This window comes from Pteropus alecto, unplaced genomic scaffold, assembly GCF_000325575.1.
Source record: "Pteropus alecto unplaced genomic scaffold, ASM32557v1 scaffold95, whole genome shotgun sequence".
NCBI lineage: Eukaryota > Metazoa > Chordata > Mammalia > Chiroptera > Pteropodidae > Pteropus > Pteropus alecto.
In genome coordinates, this window is record NW_006441071.1 from 17,276,732 (window position 1) to 17,296,353 (window position 19,622).

Here is a 19,622-nt window from a genome sequence, read left to right on the forward strand (position 1 = left end):
CCTGAATAGAAAACTGACCATGCTTATTAGAGAAAATACAAGAAAATATATCCATAACAGCACTGTGTGCATGTAAATATCTGCTGAGTACTTATAATATGCCAGGCACTGTTCTAAACACTTTAAAATCACATTCAATGCTAACAGCATATTTAAAAATTGTATTAGACCCATATCATATTTAATTTTATATCCTTAACCTATGAACATTTTTCTTTAAATAATCTTCCAAAATACAATTTTTTCTAGCAACAAAACATTCCAATATAGTCATGGACTATAATGTAACTAATCCCTCATTACTGGAGTTTTTTACTATTATAAAATAGTTTTTTACTATTATAAACAGTATTTTTATATACCAAACTTCTGTATTTAATTAATAGCCAGTATTTGTTGAGTGCTTAGTATAAGCATTTGTGATCGTCACTTCATGTGGATTCTCCCATTTAATTTACATCGCTTGATGTGGCAGGGATTATCATCAACTCTATTTTACAGATGAGGAAACTGTAGGTCAGAGAGGCTAAGAAACTTCTTCAAGGCCACACAGCAAATTGGTGGTAGAGTCAGGATTCAAATGAGGTCTGTATGACCACTGAGTGGTCACTATACCATACTGCATCTTCATTATTTCTTTAAGATGAACTCCTAGAAGCAGAACTGCTAGATTAGAGATAACACGCACATTTTTGGGTTTGTTATTGGTAAAATCTGGTAAATGTTGCCATGTTGACCCTCGGTACGATTATAGCAATTTCTTCAATGTTCGTTTTCATACCTTCATTAATGGTGGATACCAGCACTTTAAAAAGTCAGGTACAATATTCTAAGTAAAAAGAATGCTGGCTCATTATACATATATTTTTAAGCTGCTCTAGACTACTGCTATTTCTGCGATTACTTCCTCTAATACAGCAGTCCCCAACCCTTTTGGCATTAGGGACCTGTGCTTCTATGAGAATCTAACGTCTGATGATCTGAGGTGGAGCTGAGGTGGTGATGCTAGCGCTGGGGAGCAGCTACAAATACAGAAGAAACTTCGCTCATTCACCCGGCACTCACCTCCCGCTATGAGGTCCAGTTCCTAACAGGCCACGGACCGGTACCAGTCTGTAGCCCAGGGATTGGGTACCCCAGCTCTAACAGACAAAAAATAGCAGGACATGATCTCCTAGCTAGGCTCAATGGTTTACAGGAAAAGGGGATTTTGCAAATTTAGCACTCTTCATTGAGAGTGAGACACTACAATGGCAGTAGTGACAACACGTGAGCCTTGGATCGTGAGTCTAGGAGTGAACTGAGGCAGCTGAGTCAACACACCACTAATGAGTTCTCGTCTTCAACATAGGATGGTCTCAAGTAACCAAAAATTTCACCTTGGCCCCATGTCCCTGATTTTATGGGAATGCCACCTTAAAAGGTTCAAACCAAGGCAAGGGAGTTTCCAAAGATGTCTCAGCTTTTCTGGACTCAAGAGTTTTAACACTTTTACGTGAACAAATTGTACTGAGCTGACCTAGCAAACTGGTAGTCAGTTTCATCTAAACTTTCTATCTGTGGGGAACAGAGAAAAGAACCAAAATTTAGTGAGCCTCTATTATTAGATGCCCACTACTTTATGTACATTAACTTAAGTAATTCTCATGATAATCCACTGAGGCAGAAAGTAGAGCCCCATTTTACAGATGAAAACATTAAAGCCTTACTGTCCACATATAGCTAGTAGGACCAGAATCTCAGCCCAAGTCGATGTGATTCTGTCTTAGCTCTTTGCACTTCATTAGGTGTCCTTCCCTCCTGAAACACAAAGCCATATAAACTGGAGGGAAGGGCTATTCTTCTAGAATTGTTCGCTTAAAATCTGCCAGAAATAAAAACTCTATTTCTCTTGGAGGAATCTCTGGCTAAGAAACAGAAAGGAGAGGAAACCTGTGAAAAGAGATGTACAAAAGAAGTGGGTTGTGAATAAAAATTAGAGCACAGTTCCCCATTAATGTGGAAGTACCACTTGAGGCATTTTGACCCCTGTAAACTGTCTCAAGCCTGGGAGGCTTTCACAAAAGTACCCTAGATTCTGATGGCACTGATACCATAAAAAGGGAAGAAAAAAAATAGAAACACTACAGTACATAAGAACCAGCAAAAAGATACTTGTTTCTCATTCTGGTGAATAACAAGTGATGTAACCACAGCTAAGTCTAAGCCATTACAATTCTCTGGAATCTTCTACTTCCTCATTTCCAAACTAAAAGGATTAGGCTGCGACGGTTTCCAACTGGCTCTGCATCCAAATAACCCCGAGTATGTGAAATACACTGATCTCTAAATCTTATCCTCATTCCAAATAATAGGCCTGGTGTGAGACTTAGGAGTTCTTAGGTTATTTACAGACTCTGCCAAGTTTGGGAAAATTTAGGTGAAATCTTCTGTTCCTTCCTAAGAGAGGAGATTATGAAAAGGCAGCCAGCTAATTCAGCATAATAAGTCGTATAACCAGAGACTACCAAGAAAGAACAATTTCAATTCTATAAGGTTTTATAATCCCTTCCTGCTTCAGGGCAAAATGAGTTATGCTCAGTCTTCCTCATTGCTTAAACCTGCCTTTGTCCTACCAAAGTACTAGCCTTAAGAGTGCCAAAATATGCTGGTAAGGAATGAAAACTTTTTTTTTAATTGCAAGAGATTCCCTGGGGGTATCAGCTGTCACGATCCTCTCTAGGCTGCTGGGCTGCCATTAAGTTCCTCTACTTACCCCCCTTACTGCACCTCTGAGAAGGAACTACTTACTACTGGAAGACTTAAAGAGCAGACAGAATGTGCTAGAGAGACGGAATTAACAGTCCTACCTTGACATCTAGCTTGGCCAGGTGTTGTAAAACCCAGATGCGATGGGACCAGGCATTATAGTTGCTTGGGTATCTCCCTGCTGCTTCACCACAGACCTCCATCTCCTCTTGTATTACTTGCTGTTTCCTTTCTGCAGGAATTGTTCCTAAGTTTCCTTTGGTCACAAAGGAAGGCAAGGAGGTTTCCTGAATTAGCTGTTGTAGCACCCATCGTCTGTTAACATGGCATGTGAGAAAGACAATGAGGCAAGAACATAAACCAGAGAGGAAAACAATCAAAGTTTTCTTTGTTCTTAATTTCCACCCCCAGATAATGCAAAATAATACCTATGAGCCCAGGTTTTTTTTTTGGGGGGGGGGCAGGGGCAGAAGGATTGTTGTTTCATTGTTTTTGTTTTTAAAGACATTCTTAACTTTAGCAGCATGGATTTGGGGCGAAGGTAGGGGAGAGAAAGGACAAAGAGGAAAGCAAAACCTTTCTAAAATGTTAAAATCTGTCAAAAAGAGAATGTTATCAGTTTCAAAATGACAACTCCAAAACTCCATTTGGCCAGGAAATGTAAAGCCAGTTGGTGTGTGTGGGTATGCACATTGGTAGTGGTGGCTGAAGGTGAGAGGATGTAATTAAATGGCTGGTAAATGTGAGAAAAGGAGTCATGGCTCATGTCTTTATTATATGTTCATGCCTCGCCCTATGTGTATTTGCTTGTTTGCAAACAAGAAGCTGCATTAGAACAGCTTTCATTAAGCAAAAATGTTATAATATAGTATAGAATCTGGACAGAAACAAATAGAATTAGTGAGACCATCACGCAGGCTTTAAAATGTCTTTAGCCACAAATTTTCCCCTTGCCTATTTAAGAATTTCATTAGCATACATTTAAATAAAATGTGCTAAAAAAGTCTCTATCCACTTAATGTCTTTAGTTTTAATAAATATTTCTCATAAGAAAGCATACTTTGAGATGAAAATTTCCAACCTAAAGGTACAAGAAATTGAGGACACCCATTTTCATATAATAGTTTTTTACTTAACAACAAAAGCTTGCTTTATAAAACATTAGAAAAGCCAGTAAACTGACAGATGCATATTTAATAATCTCCTTCCTCTGCCACCACCCCTTTCCAGACCTCTATATACAAAACTATACATTTCTCTGAAGTCTGCTATCACAATTTCTACTAAGGGAGAAAATACAACTGATTTTATGGTTTGGAGACAGCTGATATGCCAGGCTAGCTGCAGGCACGATTACAGCTAAGATACCTTGGAAGATCCTAAAAATGCTCAAGATGTAAGTAAAGTGTTAAGTGGCTTTAATAAACTGAGAACAGACTTCTTCAGAGAATTTCTCCTCTGACCCTAAAGAGCATGCTCACACCATCTCATTTTAGTCAAAATACAGTAATTACATGGAGTCCAAGAGGAAGATGCCTCCAAACAGCCAGGATTTTGAGAAGGGTTCTTATGTGCATTTTGGCTATCTTACTCAGGCTTTTAACCTAAAAATATTCTTTGCATTTATGGTCTTAGCAACTTTAGCTCAGCCTATACACCACTTACTTCAGCTGTTCTTATTTTCCTTATTTGGTTAATTTTAATAACCATAACCATTACCACCTCCAACTTTACCAGGAACACACCTGAATGAGTTATAAAACTTCGGTTACTCATTATAGTTGAATATCTAATGCAATCTCCATGACTGCTTCAGATAGTTAATTATAATGGCTAAAAATTGAGTATTTAATATGTGTCAGGCACTGTAGTAGTGTTTACATGCATTATCTCATATAAACTCAACTATTAACTCTGAGATAGGTATTATTATTAGTCCCATTTTACAAATGAGAAAACTCAAGATTGAAGTGATTAAATGATTTCCAAAGGTAACACAGGTACCTAGTGAGTGATGACATCTAGATTTAAATGTAGGGAACTTGACTTTAGAATTCATACTTTGAATCAATATGTGACCTTGCTTTGCATTGTGTTTTCTCTCCAGTCATTCTGAATCCTAATAAAGAATGGTATGGTGTAAATTAACCATACCTGTGAATTCAGTATGGTGTAAATTAACTATACCTGTGAATCCATGTTTCTGGACTCTTTGGAAACTTAGTTAAGGCCAGTTTTCCCAGATATAAATCCTTAATTGGATTTAAAGTACCAGACAGGATCAGCTCTTTTCTGTAAAAGAAAAATAAAAAGAACCATTACTTTATTTTTCTATCCAAATGTACTGCATGACTATTAATATAATCTCATTGAGAAGCAAATTTCCAAGAAAAAAACACCCCACAAAACTCTCATACATGTCAAACACAGTAGTCAAGAATGTATTCGTAAAATCTTGAAATAATAAGCAGAAAAAGCAGCTCTAAATCAATAGCTCTATATCACAAAACCTACAGATACAATAAAAAATCAACTGCTCTAATGTATTCCTGTAGGAATCTAGCTTGAGATAAAATTTCCAGTCACACATGAACTCAAAAAGTACTCTATCTCAAACAACTGAGAAATTAGTTATGATGTGCTTTAGAAAACTGTGCTAGGCAACTCAAAAAAAGAAAATAGCTTTCATCATGACAAAGTCACTGATGTCAACAAGCCATGTGAAGAGTCTGAATTAAATTATTTAATGAAACGTGAATAGGAAAATGAATTTAGTTACCTATTTGGGAGATGGCAAAGGGGTTTTCTGGCTTGTCTAATTTCCAAAACTTACAAGGCCTGACATCAGTATCTGTAGGGTAGATCCATTACAAGTCAAGAATTGCTCTAGCTTCCTAAGTAGGACTTGATATAGTGTAGTTCATTACCAAAAAAATACACATATTACACAGTATGATTGAGATGTTAAGAAAAAAAAATTAAATCATTATCCTAGCAAAACTATTTTTATTTTTGAAATTTTCCTTCTAAATTTCCTCATATGCATCTATATTTAAAATAATTTTATATTCTATTCTTATATCTTAATAATTACCTCATAGTTCTATATAATCTCTCAAGTGAACATTTTAAGTGATCAAATAGTTTTCATTCAGTAGCTAGGCTGTAAATGAATGACCTTCTCCCCTGTGAATAGATATTTAGATTGCTTCCAAGTTTCTGATATTCTAAAATAATTCTCAAAGAGCTTTGTGCTTATGACTTCTTTGATTTGTACTATTACTTAGGATAAGTTTCCAAAAGACATACTGCCAGGTGAAATACTGCATGGCTCTTGATAAACTAGACCACTCATTTTTGGAATATAAACAGAATAGTAATGTGAGTTTGTGTTGTTTTAAAACTGTTTGAAGCTTCAATGCAATTATTATGTCATGTAAAATGCTCCACCGATTTCTCAAATACAATTTAGGTTTAGATATAATTTATCAGATAACTTTTTGAAAATAAGTTTTGATACTACTTTTCAATGTGTCTATAATTTTAAAATAAAATTATATCATTTGCTAGTATTTATTAATCTTAAAATGTCTTTCCTATGATAGGACTGATTATTCATGTATTTTAGAGAAGTTTAATCCCAACAAAACCAGAGCCCAGCTCATATACTTCTACCTTAGGTAGTAGGTAGATTTAATTCCTAAATACATTTTCTTTCCAACAGTAATGTACTACTTCTAAATTTTTATTTGCTAAGAATAACTTTTTAATGAAAATACTAAACAAGTGATAATACTGGCACTTTACAATCATTTTTAGGTCAGCAATTTCACTCTATAAAATAATTTGAAGGGATACCAAGAAGGTTTACAAGCTGCTTTAACAGATGGATTTATTGACTATTTTTCTTTCAATGTACAAGAAATTTGTCATTAAATGAATATTTAATCCAATAGCCATTTACTTTTGCAGTCCTAGATCCTTTTTCTTCTGAAATCAGTAATGTTTTGTTCATACAATAAGTTGGGATACCTATACTATAAAAGGAGGCAAAATATTGCTCTATGTAATTTTAAGTACTTTCTTAAAGTAGGGTCCCTGGCTACGATAGCATCATCTGGAACATGTGAGAAATACAGACTCAAAATTCATCCCAGACCAAGTGAATCAAAAACTCCAGTGGGCCAAAACAAAGTGTATTAGCAAGTCCTCTAGGTGATGTACGCTAAAGTTTAAAAACTGGATCGCTGCCAGTGTTAATTTTACATATACATACTCTTTGAGGCTGAAGCAAATCCAACTGGTTTTCAATGTGAAAATAAAATATAAAAACTGTCCTTGGAGTTATTTCTGAACAGAACTTGTCTCTAATCCTAATGTAACAGAAATGTACACATAAATTGGATTCATCAAATGAATCTTCAGCTAACAAGTTTGAGAATGATGTTAACATCACAGGTAAGAATGCTACGTTTTCTAGAATTTGACATTTTCAGTGATGGAGAATTACACTATTTTGTAAATGGAAATACCACCACTAAAAAGAGAATGCTATAAATAGAATGATGTCATTTGTTTCCAAAGATTATCTATACACTAGAGTGATGTGAAAATAATAAAAGCTAGATATTTTGTGGCAAATTTTGGGGGGTAAGGTTAGGACTGTAATCCGCAAGTTATCATGGAGTAAACCTGGCAGCCACATGCACCACCGGCAAGTATTCTTGGGGCAAATGGGAAATGGATTAAAACTCCTCTTTATTTACAATTGCCTACCTATGTTCCTCCATATACCTACAACTAAGGAGAAATAATCAAAATTTTCTTCAAAACAGAAGTCATGTTATAACTGAATCTTTACAAAGTATGTTAAATTAAGGGTGCTTTCTTAATTTACTTTGAACAACAAAGTACTATTTGGGAAGATATCTAAGCTTGAAACAAGCTCAATCACTGGTATATATGGATACTTAAAAAGATCACTTGATTTTAATGTAAATTTAATAAATATTCCTGGGGGCAGGACTGAACATTTTAGGTGTTGGATGTTGTCATAAACCAATTTTTTAAAGATTTCTTGAAGAAGAAATATGGTAAGTGGTTAAGTTATGGCTATCGCATAACCTAGAGATACAATAAAAAGTCAACTGCTCTAACATATTCAAGTAGGAATCCAGCTTGAGGTAAAATTTCCAGCAACAGATGGAGTTAAGAAGTGCTGTATCTCAAACAACTTAGATATAAGTAGACATAATGTGCTTTGAAAAACTGTGCTAGACAACTCAAAGAAATAGCTCTCATGATGACAAAGTCACAATGTCAACAAAACCATGTGAGGAGTTTGAATTGTTTAAAGAAATGTGAGCAGGAAAATGAAGAATTCATAAATTAAAATGTCACGTTATTTTAAAGATGTGTAACTGAAAAATTAAATATAAGAAGACATTTGCTTATTTTATGTACATACTGATATTAGCCTAACTTTTTTTGTTTTGTTTTGTTTCTTATTGAGGAAATGGAGGGAGTACTGCTTTAAATTTGAGGCGGCTTTATTTTCAGGCATAGTGAATGAGTTGTGTTTCTATATTGATCCTAAAGCCTTAAGTGGTACACTGCTTAGAGGAAGAAGGAATAAAGTAAGGGCCATAAAATAAATGTGAAAAACTAGGAAAGAAAAAGGCATTTGTGTTGCTTTGGGAGGAGAAAGCAGGGGTGGTAAGGAACAGTGCCATGCTACACGTGCAACCTCGTTGTGGGATGAAATTAAGTGAAGACTGACTTTTTTATAAGGTGGGAGAAGGGAGTAGACTACGTCAGTTTTAATAAAGAACTATAAAAGAAATGAGGTTTTTCACACGGATTTTTCAAATAATAAAAGTTACTCTTTTAAAATTTTGTGACAGATTTCACTTACCGTTTTAACAGTATTTAAAAAATATCATTTTCCATTGAAGACTCCACTGTAAGCTAAAATTCACCCATGGGAGCCTCTCGGAGTTACTAAGGTGAGTAGTGTGTTTTATCCCTCTACATGAGTTATTGTACTTTGATATTTCTGCAAAGTTTATCTTATTTTTTAAAGTTTTTCTGTCTTCTCTCCATCTCAAACTAATAGTTACAGCTTCTCTCTCCTGTCACTTTACTGAAGATTTGTAGGAGACCAGGGGCCATGTTGTATCCTGTCTATGGCTAAATCTCCACTGGTTAACCCGGTACTAGATACTTACTAAATACCGAATAAACAAATGTCATCTTTTCCCCCTCAATCTTCAGTTATTCTGTCCGAAATAATAATGATAATAAAAGTCATCCTCATAAAACTTAACATTTATTGAACACTTCTGAGTCAGGCATTGTGTTACATGATTTACATATATTATCTAATTTAATTCCCACGAGAACCCAAGTATGGGTTATATTGAACCATATGAAATGCCAATATTCAATTGTTTCTTAAAATCAACTTTTCATTTTAAAATTGTTTAAAATTTACAGAAAAGTTCTAAGAATAGTACAGAGAATTCCTGTATACCTTGGTCCCAGCTTCCTATATTATTAACATATTATCATGGTACATTTGTCATAGCTGACGAACCAATCAGGAAAGATTACTATTAGAAGACCATATTTTATTCAGAATTCCTTAGTTTTTACCAAATGTCCTTTTTCTATTTCAGGGTACCATGCAGGATATCACATTGCATTCCACTGCTATCTCTCCGTTAGGCTCCTCTTGGCACCTCAGATATACCTTGTTTTTGATGGCCCTGACAGTTTTAAAGAGTACTGATCAGGTATTTTGTATGACGTTTTTCTCATGGTTAGACTAGAGTTATAGATTTTGAGGAGGAAGAGACCTCAAAGGTAAAGTGCCATTTTCATCATATCATATCACTGTTGATGTTGACCTTGATTACCTGGCTCAGGTAGCATGTGCCAGGTTTCTCCACTGTACTTTTTGGATGAAAGTCACATTTAGGGAGTAGGGAGTTACGTTCCATCTCCTTGAGAGGGGTTATCTAGTTAAATTATTTGGAATTATTCTATATGGCAGATTTGTTTATTGTTTCCTATTTGTTTGTTCAATCATTTATTTGTCAGTATGAACTTATGAATATCTACTTTATAGTTTGGGGTATAAGACAACATTATGTTATTTTATTGCTCAAATTGTTCCAGCTTTGGCCATTGGAATCCCTTCGACATATCCCCATCATATGGTTTTTTGCGCACTTCCTTACTTTCTGGCTCTCTAAGATGTTCCAGGCTCATCATGTACATTCCCTACCCTGATCAATAAGCCATTTCTCCAAGAAGCCCAGTTCCTTTTATTAGAGAATAGTGTTAGAAACAAGGATGTGGATGCTTGAATTTCATCATTTTTGATCTACAAAAACAATAATTTTATATAGTGCAAACTAGTATTAACTCAATTCTACAGATGAGGAAACCGAAGGTGGGAGAGAGTCGGTAACCTGCTCAAGGTCTCTAAGCTCAAAATGTCAAACCAAAAGTCAAACCTACATAAAATAAAATTACCAATTTAAATCAATAGGCTTGAGTAAAGGACATGAATCATCACAGCTTGTTGTCAGCTATTCTAGTTGCTCAAAGATGTTCTGCTTACTCTATGTTCACAGACTGATTAAAAAAATAGGACATTATTATGAGGTCAACCTCTTTAAGTAATTCACCAATTTTCGAAGCAAATTCAAACCAAAAAAAAAAAAGAAATACTTGTCATTTTTTTCTAGAACCAGCTGACTTTTAAACTATATGTATCACTCACTGTAATCACAGGAGATCAGCTCAAAAATTTATTCTTGCCTGTATTTTTTTCACCGAAGACTGTAATACCTATAAATTGAACTACCAATGTGTTATACCATCTTTTAGCAATTTATAAAATACAGTAAAAATCATTCAATTATTCTCAGAGTTACTGCAGAATATACCAACAATTAAACATAAAATATTGAATCTTTGAATAGCAAAATATCTTTTAGGGTTGGATCAGTTTACTTCCAAAGTTGCTTGTTTTCCCCTCCAATGTATTCATGATTTTATGTTCTAATACGACAATTAATCTTACCAATACAAATTAAAATTTACTAGAACACATATCAACAATGGATTTTGAAAACCAAGATTTCCTTTCATCTAGCATAAAACTCTACTAATCATTTTACTAGAATAATTTCAAGATTAACTGCTATTAGCATAATTGAAACTAGATACATGAAACAATTTCCCTTTATAAGACCAAACCATACATAATTTTAAAAAGTCAATTTCAAAAGAAGTTTTAAAAATCACCTAATTCAAATCTTTTATCTCACATAATGGAAACTTAAAACTCGAGAAGTTAAAATTTTGCCCAAAGTCACCTGCTAGTTAACTGATGAAAAAGGACTAAGATCCATGTATCTTAAGACTAGGTTCTTTCCTATCCTGAACTGCCTTTTAGAATGTACAATGAATAATATATACGTATGTACGTATGTATGTATGTATGTATGTATATGTACATTATGCTAGTAAGAATCTTTTTTTAAAGGATTTTTAACTCCTCTTTGATGAGGCATATAAGAACATGAATAAAAATGATACTTCTACTTCTCTATTATCTTCATTTCTTTCTCACTGAATTTAATCATTCTGCAAACTGATTATCTATTATGTGCCAGGCACTAGTGTTAGATGCTAGGGAAATAAAGGAAAAAAAAAAAACAAGACAAGACAGGGACCCTTCCCTTAAGAAAGCTCTCAGTTGTAAGTTTATAGTACCTTCCTAAAAGTCTCCTTTGCTGATTCTTCCTCATCTCGCAAACTTTAGAACAGCGCTGTCCAACAGAAATATAATGTGAGTCACAAACGGGAGCCATCTATGTAATTAAAAGGTTTTACAACTACATTAAAAACAAGTATAAAGTAATATATTTAACTTACTACATCCAAAATATTATAATTTCAACATGTAATAAATATAAAAATTATTAATAAGATATTTTACTTTTTGGGGATATGAAATCTGATGTGTAGTTTACACTTACAGCACATCTTAACTGAGACCAGTCACATTTCAAGGGCACAATAGCCAAATGTAGCTAGTGGCTACTCTACTGGACTGTGCAACTTAAGAAACCTGTAGTGTCCCAGGGCTTAGTCTTTGGACTGGTTCTCCTCTCTATCTATACCCACTTCTCTGGGTATCTCAAACAATCTCATGACTTTAAATACCATATATTTTCTAGTGATTCCCAAATGTACATCTGACCTAGAACTCTCACCTGAACTTTAGATTCATACACAAGTAACTAACTAGACACAAACCTAACATCCTGAACTGAACTCTTGACTTCCAACCAGCAACCCCCACCTAAATCTACTCCTCTTCCAGATGTTCCTATTTCAGTAAATGGCAACTCCATCCTTTCAGTTGCTCAGGCCAAAAACCAGTCAACCTAGACTAGCTTCATTCTCTTACCTCCAATGCACCATCTGTGTCTTTAAAACCTGTTTATTAAATACAGTCAAAGCTCCTATAGTTTCTAAAATACAGTGAGAATCTTAATTTCTCACTGCTTTTACCACCAAGCTCTACTTCAAGTCACCAGTATCTGTCACTTAAATTACTGCAACCAATTCTTAATTTCCTAATCACTCCCTGTACCCTTACGGTCCACTTTCCACACAATAGCCAAAGTTTTAAAACCCCCAATTTCATGCTAGTTTTTGCTCAAATGTCCCCTACTTAAAACTGCAATACCACTCTTCCCATCCTCTTTCTGGCCTTCCCTACCTTCCTTTTCCCCTTTCTTTCTCACAGGATTTGCTAACACTCGATCTATTATATATTTTACCTATGAATGTCCTTATTGCTTTTCTTCTTCTACTAGAATAAAAATTCCAGGAGGACAGGGATTTTTGTTTGTTTTGTTCGTGGCTCTATTTCCAGTGTCTAGAACCTAACACATAATAGTTAATCAATAAATATCTAATGAATGAATAAATGCTGTCAAATATGTGAATTAAATGAGATAACATAAAGTTGTAGTATGGTCTTTAGAATATAGTAGCTACTCATAAACATTGTAGTCTATTCCCTAACCATTGCGGTGCTTTCCATAAAAGAAAATCGGAATTATGTAAATTTTTAAAGTCACATATCTCATTTTGTACTTTTCTTACTCTTCATTCTAAGTATCTAATCATTATTCAAAAGACAATTTTAAAAAGACATATAATAGAAGTTACCTAAAATCAGTTAAATACAAAGTTCAATAGTTATTAAAAAACACTAACTCAAAACATAACCTTGCTTAAAATACAAAGAAAATTAAATATTGTCTAAGTCATCTATAAAGACACAGAACTATAATCAATGGCTCTTTCCTAAAGGAAAATTTTAAATGCATTCACAATGTTCAATGGGACTTCAATTTTATTATCTATAATTTGCACCCTGCTTTCCCTTAGATAATGTGTTAGTCTAAGGAACCACTAAGTGTTTAAAAACACACATATTGTTTAACTGAAAAAAATTCAATGAAAAAAATGAACCTGGTCTGAATTTTAATATTTCTATGAAATATTTTGTTTAAAGCTACAATGAGAATTAAAGAACTTAAGATATCAACAAAATGTGATCCATTTCCAAAATACCGAGTGCCAGATACTTCACATGATTAGTACACGAAAGTCACAATGTTAGTGACTAAACTGAGACTAAAAGTTCTTGACCTTGGATGCTTACCCTACACACTGCAGTGCTTCTCATATGTACTAACCAATGCCTTACTAACCAACCGATTATGCTGATTGCCCCTACCCACCTAAAAAGGAAAAAATAGAGGCATGTATCAAATGGTATACTGTAATTCAACATAACAGCTTATATTTCAGGAAAGAAGTTTACAGAGAACAGACATAAACATGCAAAAGGGAGCAAAGTGTATATCAGAACTGTCATAGAGATATTTTAAAGAATGAGTATAAGAAATAAGTGTAAGATGCCATGGATATATGGTTTATATTTCATTTTTCAAAAAAACTAACAATGCATGGGGCTTACATGTCTTCGGAAATTTGGACAATTTCAATTTCATGACATACCTCACATTCCATGCAGTGGTAAAGTCTGGGTTTAGAAGCAGCAGGGTGCATGTGACATCTATCAATTCTAAAATAAAGAGAAGTCATGTTAAAAACGAATAGTCCTATCGTTTAAAGCTTGGCTTCTCTTTAAGGCCCTCTTTATTTCATTTTATACAGCTCACATTATACTAACACACAAATATATATATCTCATGTCATACTAATTTTAATAATAGATACACCTTGTTCCAAACTGTCAGGGATAAGGAGATTATCTTTAAAATTTTCTCTACTTTAAGTATAACTCTTTTTAAAAAGTTGACACCGAAATAATTTTATAATATGCCTATAAGAAGTAATCAAATCAACCTCTTCATCCTTTTAGTTTTTGACACTAATTTTACATTTACCAAGGAAAAGAAATAATTTCTATACCACTATTCACTTAATCCCACAAATATTTCAAGAACTGACTGTGTAAATTTTCAAAAGAGGAAAAAAAATCATTCATAATCCAATTTATTTCACACAATCCATTTCCATCTCTGAGAAGATTATCCTTTCTTATACATATTTTTACATAGCTATAGCAATGATAATATGAAATTTTGCTCTATGTTTTTCATTCAACATGGTTACATATGCATTCTCCTATATTGCTACAGTATGCATTTTTAACTGCTGCATAACAATCTCTTAATTAACTATTTTATTCTTCAGGGTGTTTACTGTTATAGATAATATTGCTAAAAACATTTTAAAACACACTTTTTGTCTCACAGATTATCTTCTGTGGATATATTTCTAGGAGTAGAACTACTATGTCGAACAATATAATTATTAGTATAGCTTCTACTAAGCATTTCCAAATTGTCCTCCAAATGGACTATATTTATTAATACTGCCAAGAGTTACATTAGTGTACTTATGTTCCCATAATTCTGACCTACATAATTATATTTTTAAAAATGTTACTAAAATAACAAATTATACTTTGCTTGTTTTAATTTACATCTTTATCTACGATTATTAATATGAACCATTTTTCATTTATTATTTTCTATTTTCAGCTTATGAACAACCTATATATATTCATTATCTATTTATCTATCATGGTCTTGACAGAATTCCTATATATTCGAATAAGTTCCATAAGCCTATATTCCATAGAACAAAATCAGTAATATTTAGACATACTGTTTTCTTTTTACTAAAACTAAAAAGAGAATTTTAGAATTAAGATGATCAACCTAGGTCATAACATTAAATTAAAGAAACCTCTACTAAACTCATATTAAATGCTAAGTAAGATAATAAAAATTTTAGTTATTTAGTATTATTGAGTACTAGGACAAATGCTTTATTTACATTATTTCATTTAATTTTCATAATCACAGTCCAAGATATTTTTGTTTTACCTTACAGATAGGAATACTGACATTTAGAGAGTTTAAGAAAATTTGCCTAATACTGACATTTAGAGAGTTTAAGAAAATTTAGTATTAAAAGCATCTGACTGCTTTTAATAACTCAATTATACTGCAACTGAAATAATAAATAACTGGGGCATTCTCAGTATTTAAAATACAAATTTTTTAAAATCTAAAAACACACATAAATACATCCCTATAGTCATTTAAAAATATTCTAGCAAAAAAGAAAAACAATTATTCCCGTCTCAACTATCTTCATAAGAGATTAACATTTATTGTGAGCCTATGATTTCATTACTACTGAGTATACTTGATAAACGAGCAACGAAAAGTAGAATTAGCACATGTTTATATTTTACCTTTATCTTCATTACAAGCATTACATGCATAAACACAATATTTCTGTAAAGAATAATTTAACTTTTTCCTTCTTTTACTTTTAGTAGTGTCTGGTGCTAATTTACCAAAAAACCTAAATGCAATTTTGTTCTATACCATTATTCACTTAATTCCACAAATATTCTAAGTATTGACTATGTGCAAAGATTAAACTGGGCCCTCAGGATTGAGAGAATGGATATAATGATCAATAGACCTGATGCCCTCTAGGTTACCCATTAGTTGGAGAAAAGATGTAAACAATTACATAAGGCAAAATGAAATAACTGTGAAGTAGAAACACATATCACATGTTGGGGACCACTAGACAATTAATTCTTTGTGGAGTACTCAGGGAAGGCTATAAATAGATAAGGTGGTAAAGGGCATTGCACACCATGGAAAAAAGTTTGAGCAAGGTAAAGGGGCATGTAACTTCACACACAGTGTGCTCAGGATTATGGGTACAAGAGTGTGTTACAGCACAGAGTGCTGGAGAAATATACCAGGAAACTAGAACCTGGTCCCAATCTCCTTGTCAGCCAGGCTTTCCACTACTTTCCCCTCATGTGCTTTACTCTACCTGAACCAAACTTGACCATTTTCTAAACACACCTCTTTATCTTCCTACCTTCTCTTCTCTAGATATAACATAGATTTCTTGCTTGCTATGCTCTCTGCAGGAAACGTCCTCCTCGCTCCAATTTTTTTTTTTTTTAATCTTTCTTCATAAAGGCTTTCCTGACCTACCTAGCTGAAAGCAATCTCATCTCTATGTTCTCTGTATATCTTACTTAGTTATTGACCTTTGGACTTCAGTTTCCTTATCTGTGAAATGGGAATGATAACATAAACTTCAGTGTTAAGCAATGAGATTTGTTTCATTTCACCACAGTTGTTTGACAAACTACTCAATACTTGTTTGACTAAACACTGCTGCTACTTACCAAAAAAATAAAAATTTTCAAAATCAACCAATTAGAGAAGTCAAAAATAATGAGGCAGTTGTTCCTACAGTGAAAATGTCTATATTTTTAAATTTGTAAAATAAACAATGAAATGTGTTTGTTACGCAGGTATATGGAAACATCTGTGCATGATGGTAAGGCCTTTAGAATTTCTTTTGAAGTCTATAATTTTTCAAAATTCATCATATTACTTAAATTGGTATTTCATTTTTTGAATTCTTCCTTTCTGCATTAAAAAAATACATACGTATGTGTGTGACCAATGGTTGTTGCTATCTGTTTGTACTTCTAATGCAAGTCTTCCACTCTACCCATAAATGAAGACAAGTTCATCCTCTATGAGGGAAATAATTCTGTACAACAACAAAGATAAAAACTAACACAGAAAACACCTAAGTCCCCACTTTTCATTTTGTGGCTATGTGAAGAGAGGAAGACTAATTAAAGTAATGCTTCCTTTACCAGAGGGTTCCCCGCTGGCAGGGCAACAGCAACTGTTGGGGTGAGAGCCCAGCTTTACCACTTACTGGGAAGCTCCTAAACATATCATGTGATCTTTCTGTGCCTATGTCTTCCTCATGTGTAAAATGGAGCTAGTAACAGTGCTATCTCATGGGGGTATTAAATGATTCATTTAATCATTTAATTTGCATACCTAACAATGAAAAGTTAGGACAGTACCTGACACAGTTAAGAACTCAATGATAACTCCTGTCACAAAGCTTCTATTTCCTAGACCAGTTCCACAAGCAATACCAGGATTGAGGGCCACCAGAGGGAAGAAAATAATCTCCTGAGCTCTCTGAGCAGTGACTGCTGAGCAGAGGGGATACTTCTCAACTTTTAAGAATCTCAGGATTTAAGACATATCAAAAGCCTTGACCAACAATCAGTGGTGCCTAGTGACAAATGCAGTCAGAGGCCCTTCTCCCTGCCTCTTTGATAAACTGCTAACTCTTCCTGATTCAAGACTCAAGTTCAGACAGGACTTCGTTCAGGAAGCATTCCAGCCTGATCCAAGAAGTAGGAGTGAAATGGAATTTCAGAAATGGGAAAGGGCCAATGAAGCAAGGAGTAATTAGATTAGAAATATTGCACGTAATAGAAGAATCATTCCTGAATTACATGTATTTTTCTGCTCTTCTTCCCCACTGGCTCTGGTTAAATGAGAGAAAGAACACTAGTGTTTCCTGAGAGCCTACTATATGCCAGGCACTGTGCTGGGTCATTTACACACAGTAATTCATGTGATCCCCACAAAACTCTCTGAGACCTATCAGTGTGAAAACAGTAACAAGTTAAGTCATTTGCTTAAAGTCATTCCTGAGTGACTTCACTGTGTTGATGAATTGAATGTAAATCCAGTTATTTTTCTGCAAAGCAGATGCTCTTTGCAGTCTAGCACACTGTCTACAATTATTCTCTTTGAGTGAGGACTGACCCAAAGACTCTACATTTCACCAACTATATACCATTTTCCTTTGCAGTTTTACTCAGAAAACATGAGCTACTGATCTTACAATCTCTTGAAGTTAAACAGATCTCTCTTCAAATATCAGAGCATATGCCAGCGAATAACTGTTCCTTTGTTATACACACTCCAATAGATAACTCACTCATCATCACATCACAAGGAGAAAATGAATCAGGGCACAATATACACAAGAAAGTAGCTAAATTTCAGCTGTAACAGGAAAGGATATAAAGATGCTACGGAAAAGTCAGAGAAAAATCAATATGCTTTCTTTGTTGCACTGCATTGTAGAAATGGCCCAAGGTCAGCAGTTATCTGGTAATAGTCACTGGATTTGACAACTGTCTCTGAAAAAGATATGTCTTCATGCATTTAGAAATAAATTCAAGATCAACTTGGATTGGTTAATCTCTTCCTCTAAAATAACATTTGGGTTACCATGAGAGGCTTTATCATAGAATAGAGTCACTGAATCAACAGCCAGACTAAGCTAAAATCTCTTGCTTACCAAACTCTTATTACTTATTTGATAAATGTCTACTGAACACATAAGGTGCTGAGTAAAGAAAGACAAGCTATAATCTTTTTCTAACAAACTCGCAATCAAGCTGGGGGAAAAAAATGTTATTTAAATAATCAACTACAATCAAGTATGGTGTTACTACCCAAGCAGCCTGAATAAAGGACTGCCACAAAAGTGCAGAAAAGTAATGATTGTTTCCTGGAGCAGTCAAAAAGGCTTCATGGGTGTGTGGGTGTGTTTGTGCTGGCAGCTGCAACAATAATGGCAACATAAGACAGGAACCTGGCCTCAGCAAAGGCAGGAAAGTAAGGCAATAATACACAGCAAAGTCCTAGACTAGAACAGTGTACATAGTGGCTGAAATGTATTTCAAATGGCTGCAAACCCAAATGCTTTTAGGGTTCAAAAGACTGTCAAAACATATTAAAGCAAATGATAGTAAGTAGCAACTGACATTCTGCCTCAGTGTCTGAAAGACATGAGGAAGTTGTAGTAAACTAGAAAAAGCTTGCCTAGTCGAGAAAAGCAGAGGCTATGAGCCCCAGCCAATTGGTGCCATGCAGAAATTTATGTACCCAAGGCTTCTGATTTTTCAAGTGAAGACAGAAATTCAGATTTCTATCCTAATTTAAAAAGTTCATCCTGATTGTAAATGTTTACCCAACTAATTAAAAACAATTTTAAAAACATTACGCAAACAAAAACAAAACATACTGGTAGGTGGGCTTTGGTCTAGGGGCTGAGAATCTACAACCTCTGATACTGAATTTAAAATAGAGGAAAGGGGTGGTAATGTAGACAGATTATAAAGGCCCTTGAATATCATGCCAAATAGTTTGACCTCTATCATGACCCTGTAAGATATCACGAAATGAGTAGATACACATTTCAGAAAAGTATCTTTCAGACTGTTCCTGGGAAGTACTGTTTGAAACAACTGGCTAGTGGCATGATGGACATGAATTACAGAAGACACATTGAAAATGGTGTAGACCCATTAA

The 19,622-nt window shown here is 34.2% G+C and overlaps 1 protein-coding gene across 1 annotated transcript in view; it reads right to left on the reverse strand.

The window, feature by feature from the left end:
- The window catches only part of PTAR1 (protein prenyltransferase alpha subunit repeat containing 1), a 50,714-nt gene that overhangs the window by 15,055 nt on the left and 16,037 nt on the right, over positions 1-19,622 (reverse strand). The window contains exons 5-7 of the mRNA XM_025051398.1: positions 13,864-13,930; positions 4,936-5,040; positions 2,850-3,063 (exon numbers count right to left, since the gene is read on the reverse strand). Of these exons, the coding sequence (XP_024907166.1) occupies positions 2,850-3,063; positions 4,936-5,040; positions 13,864-13,930 (386 nt within the window). The remainder of the gene's footprint in view (positions 1-2,849; positions 3,064-4,935; positions 5,041-13,863; positions 13,931-19,622) is intronic.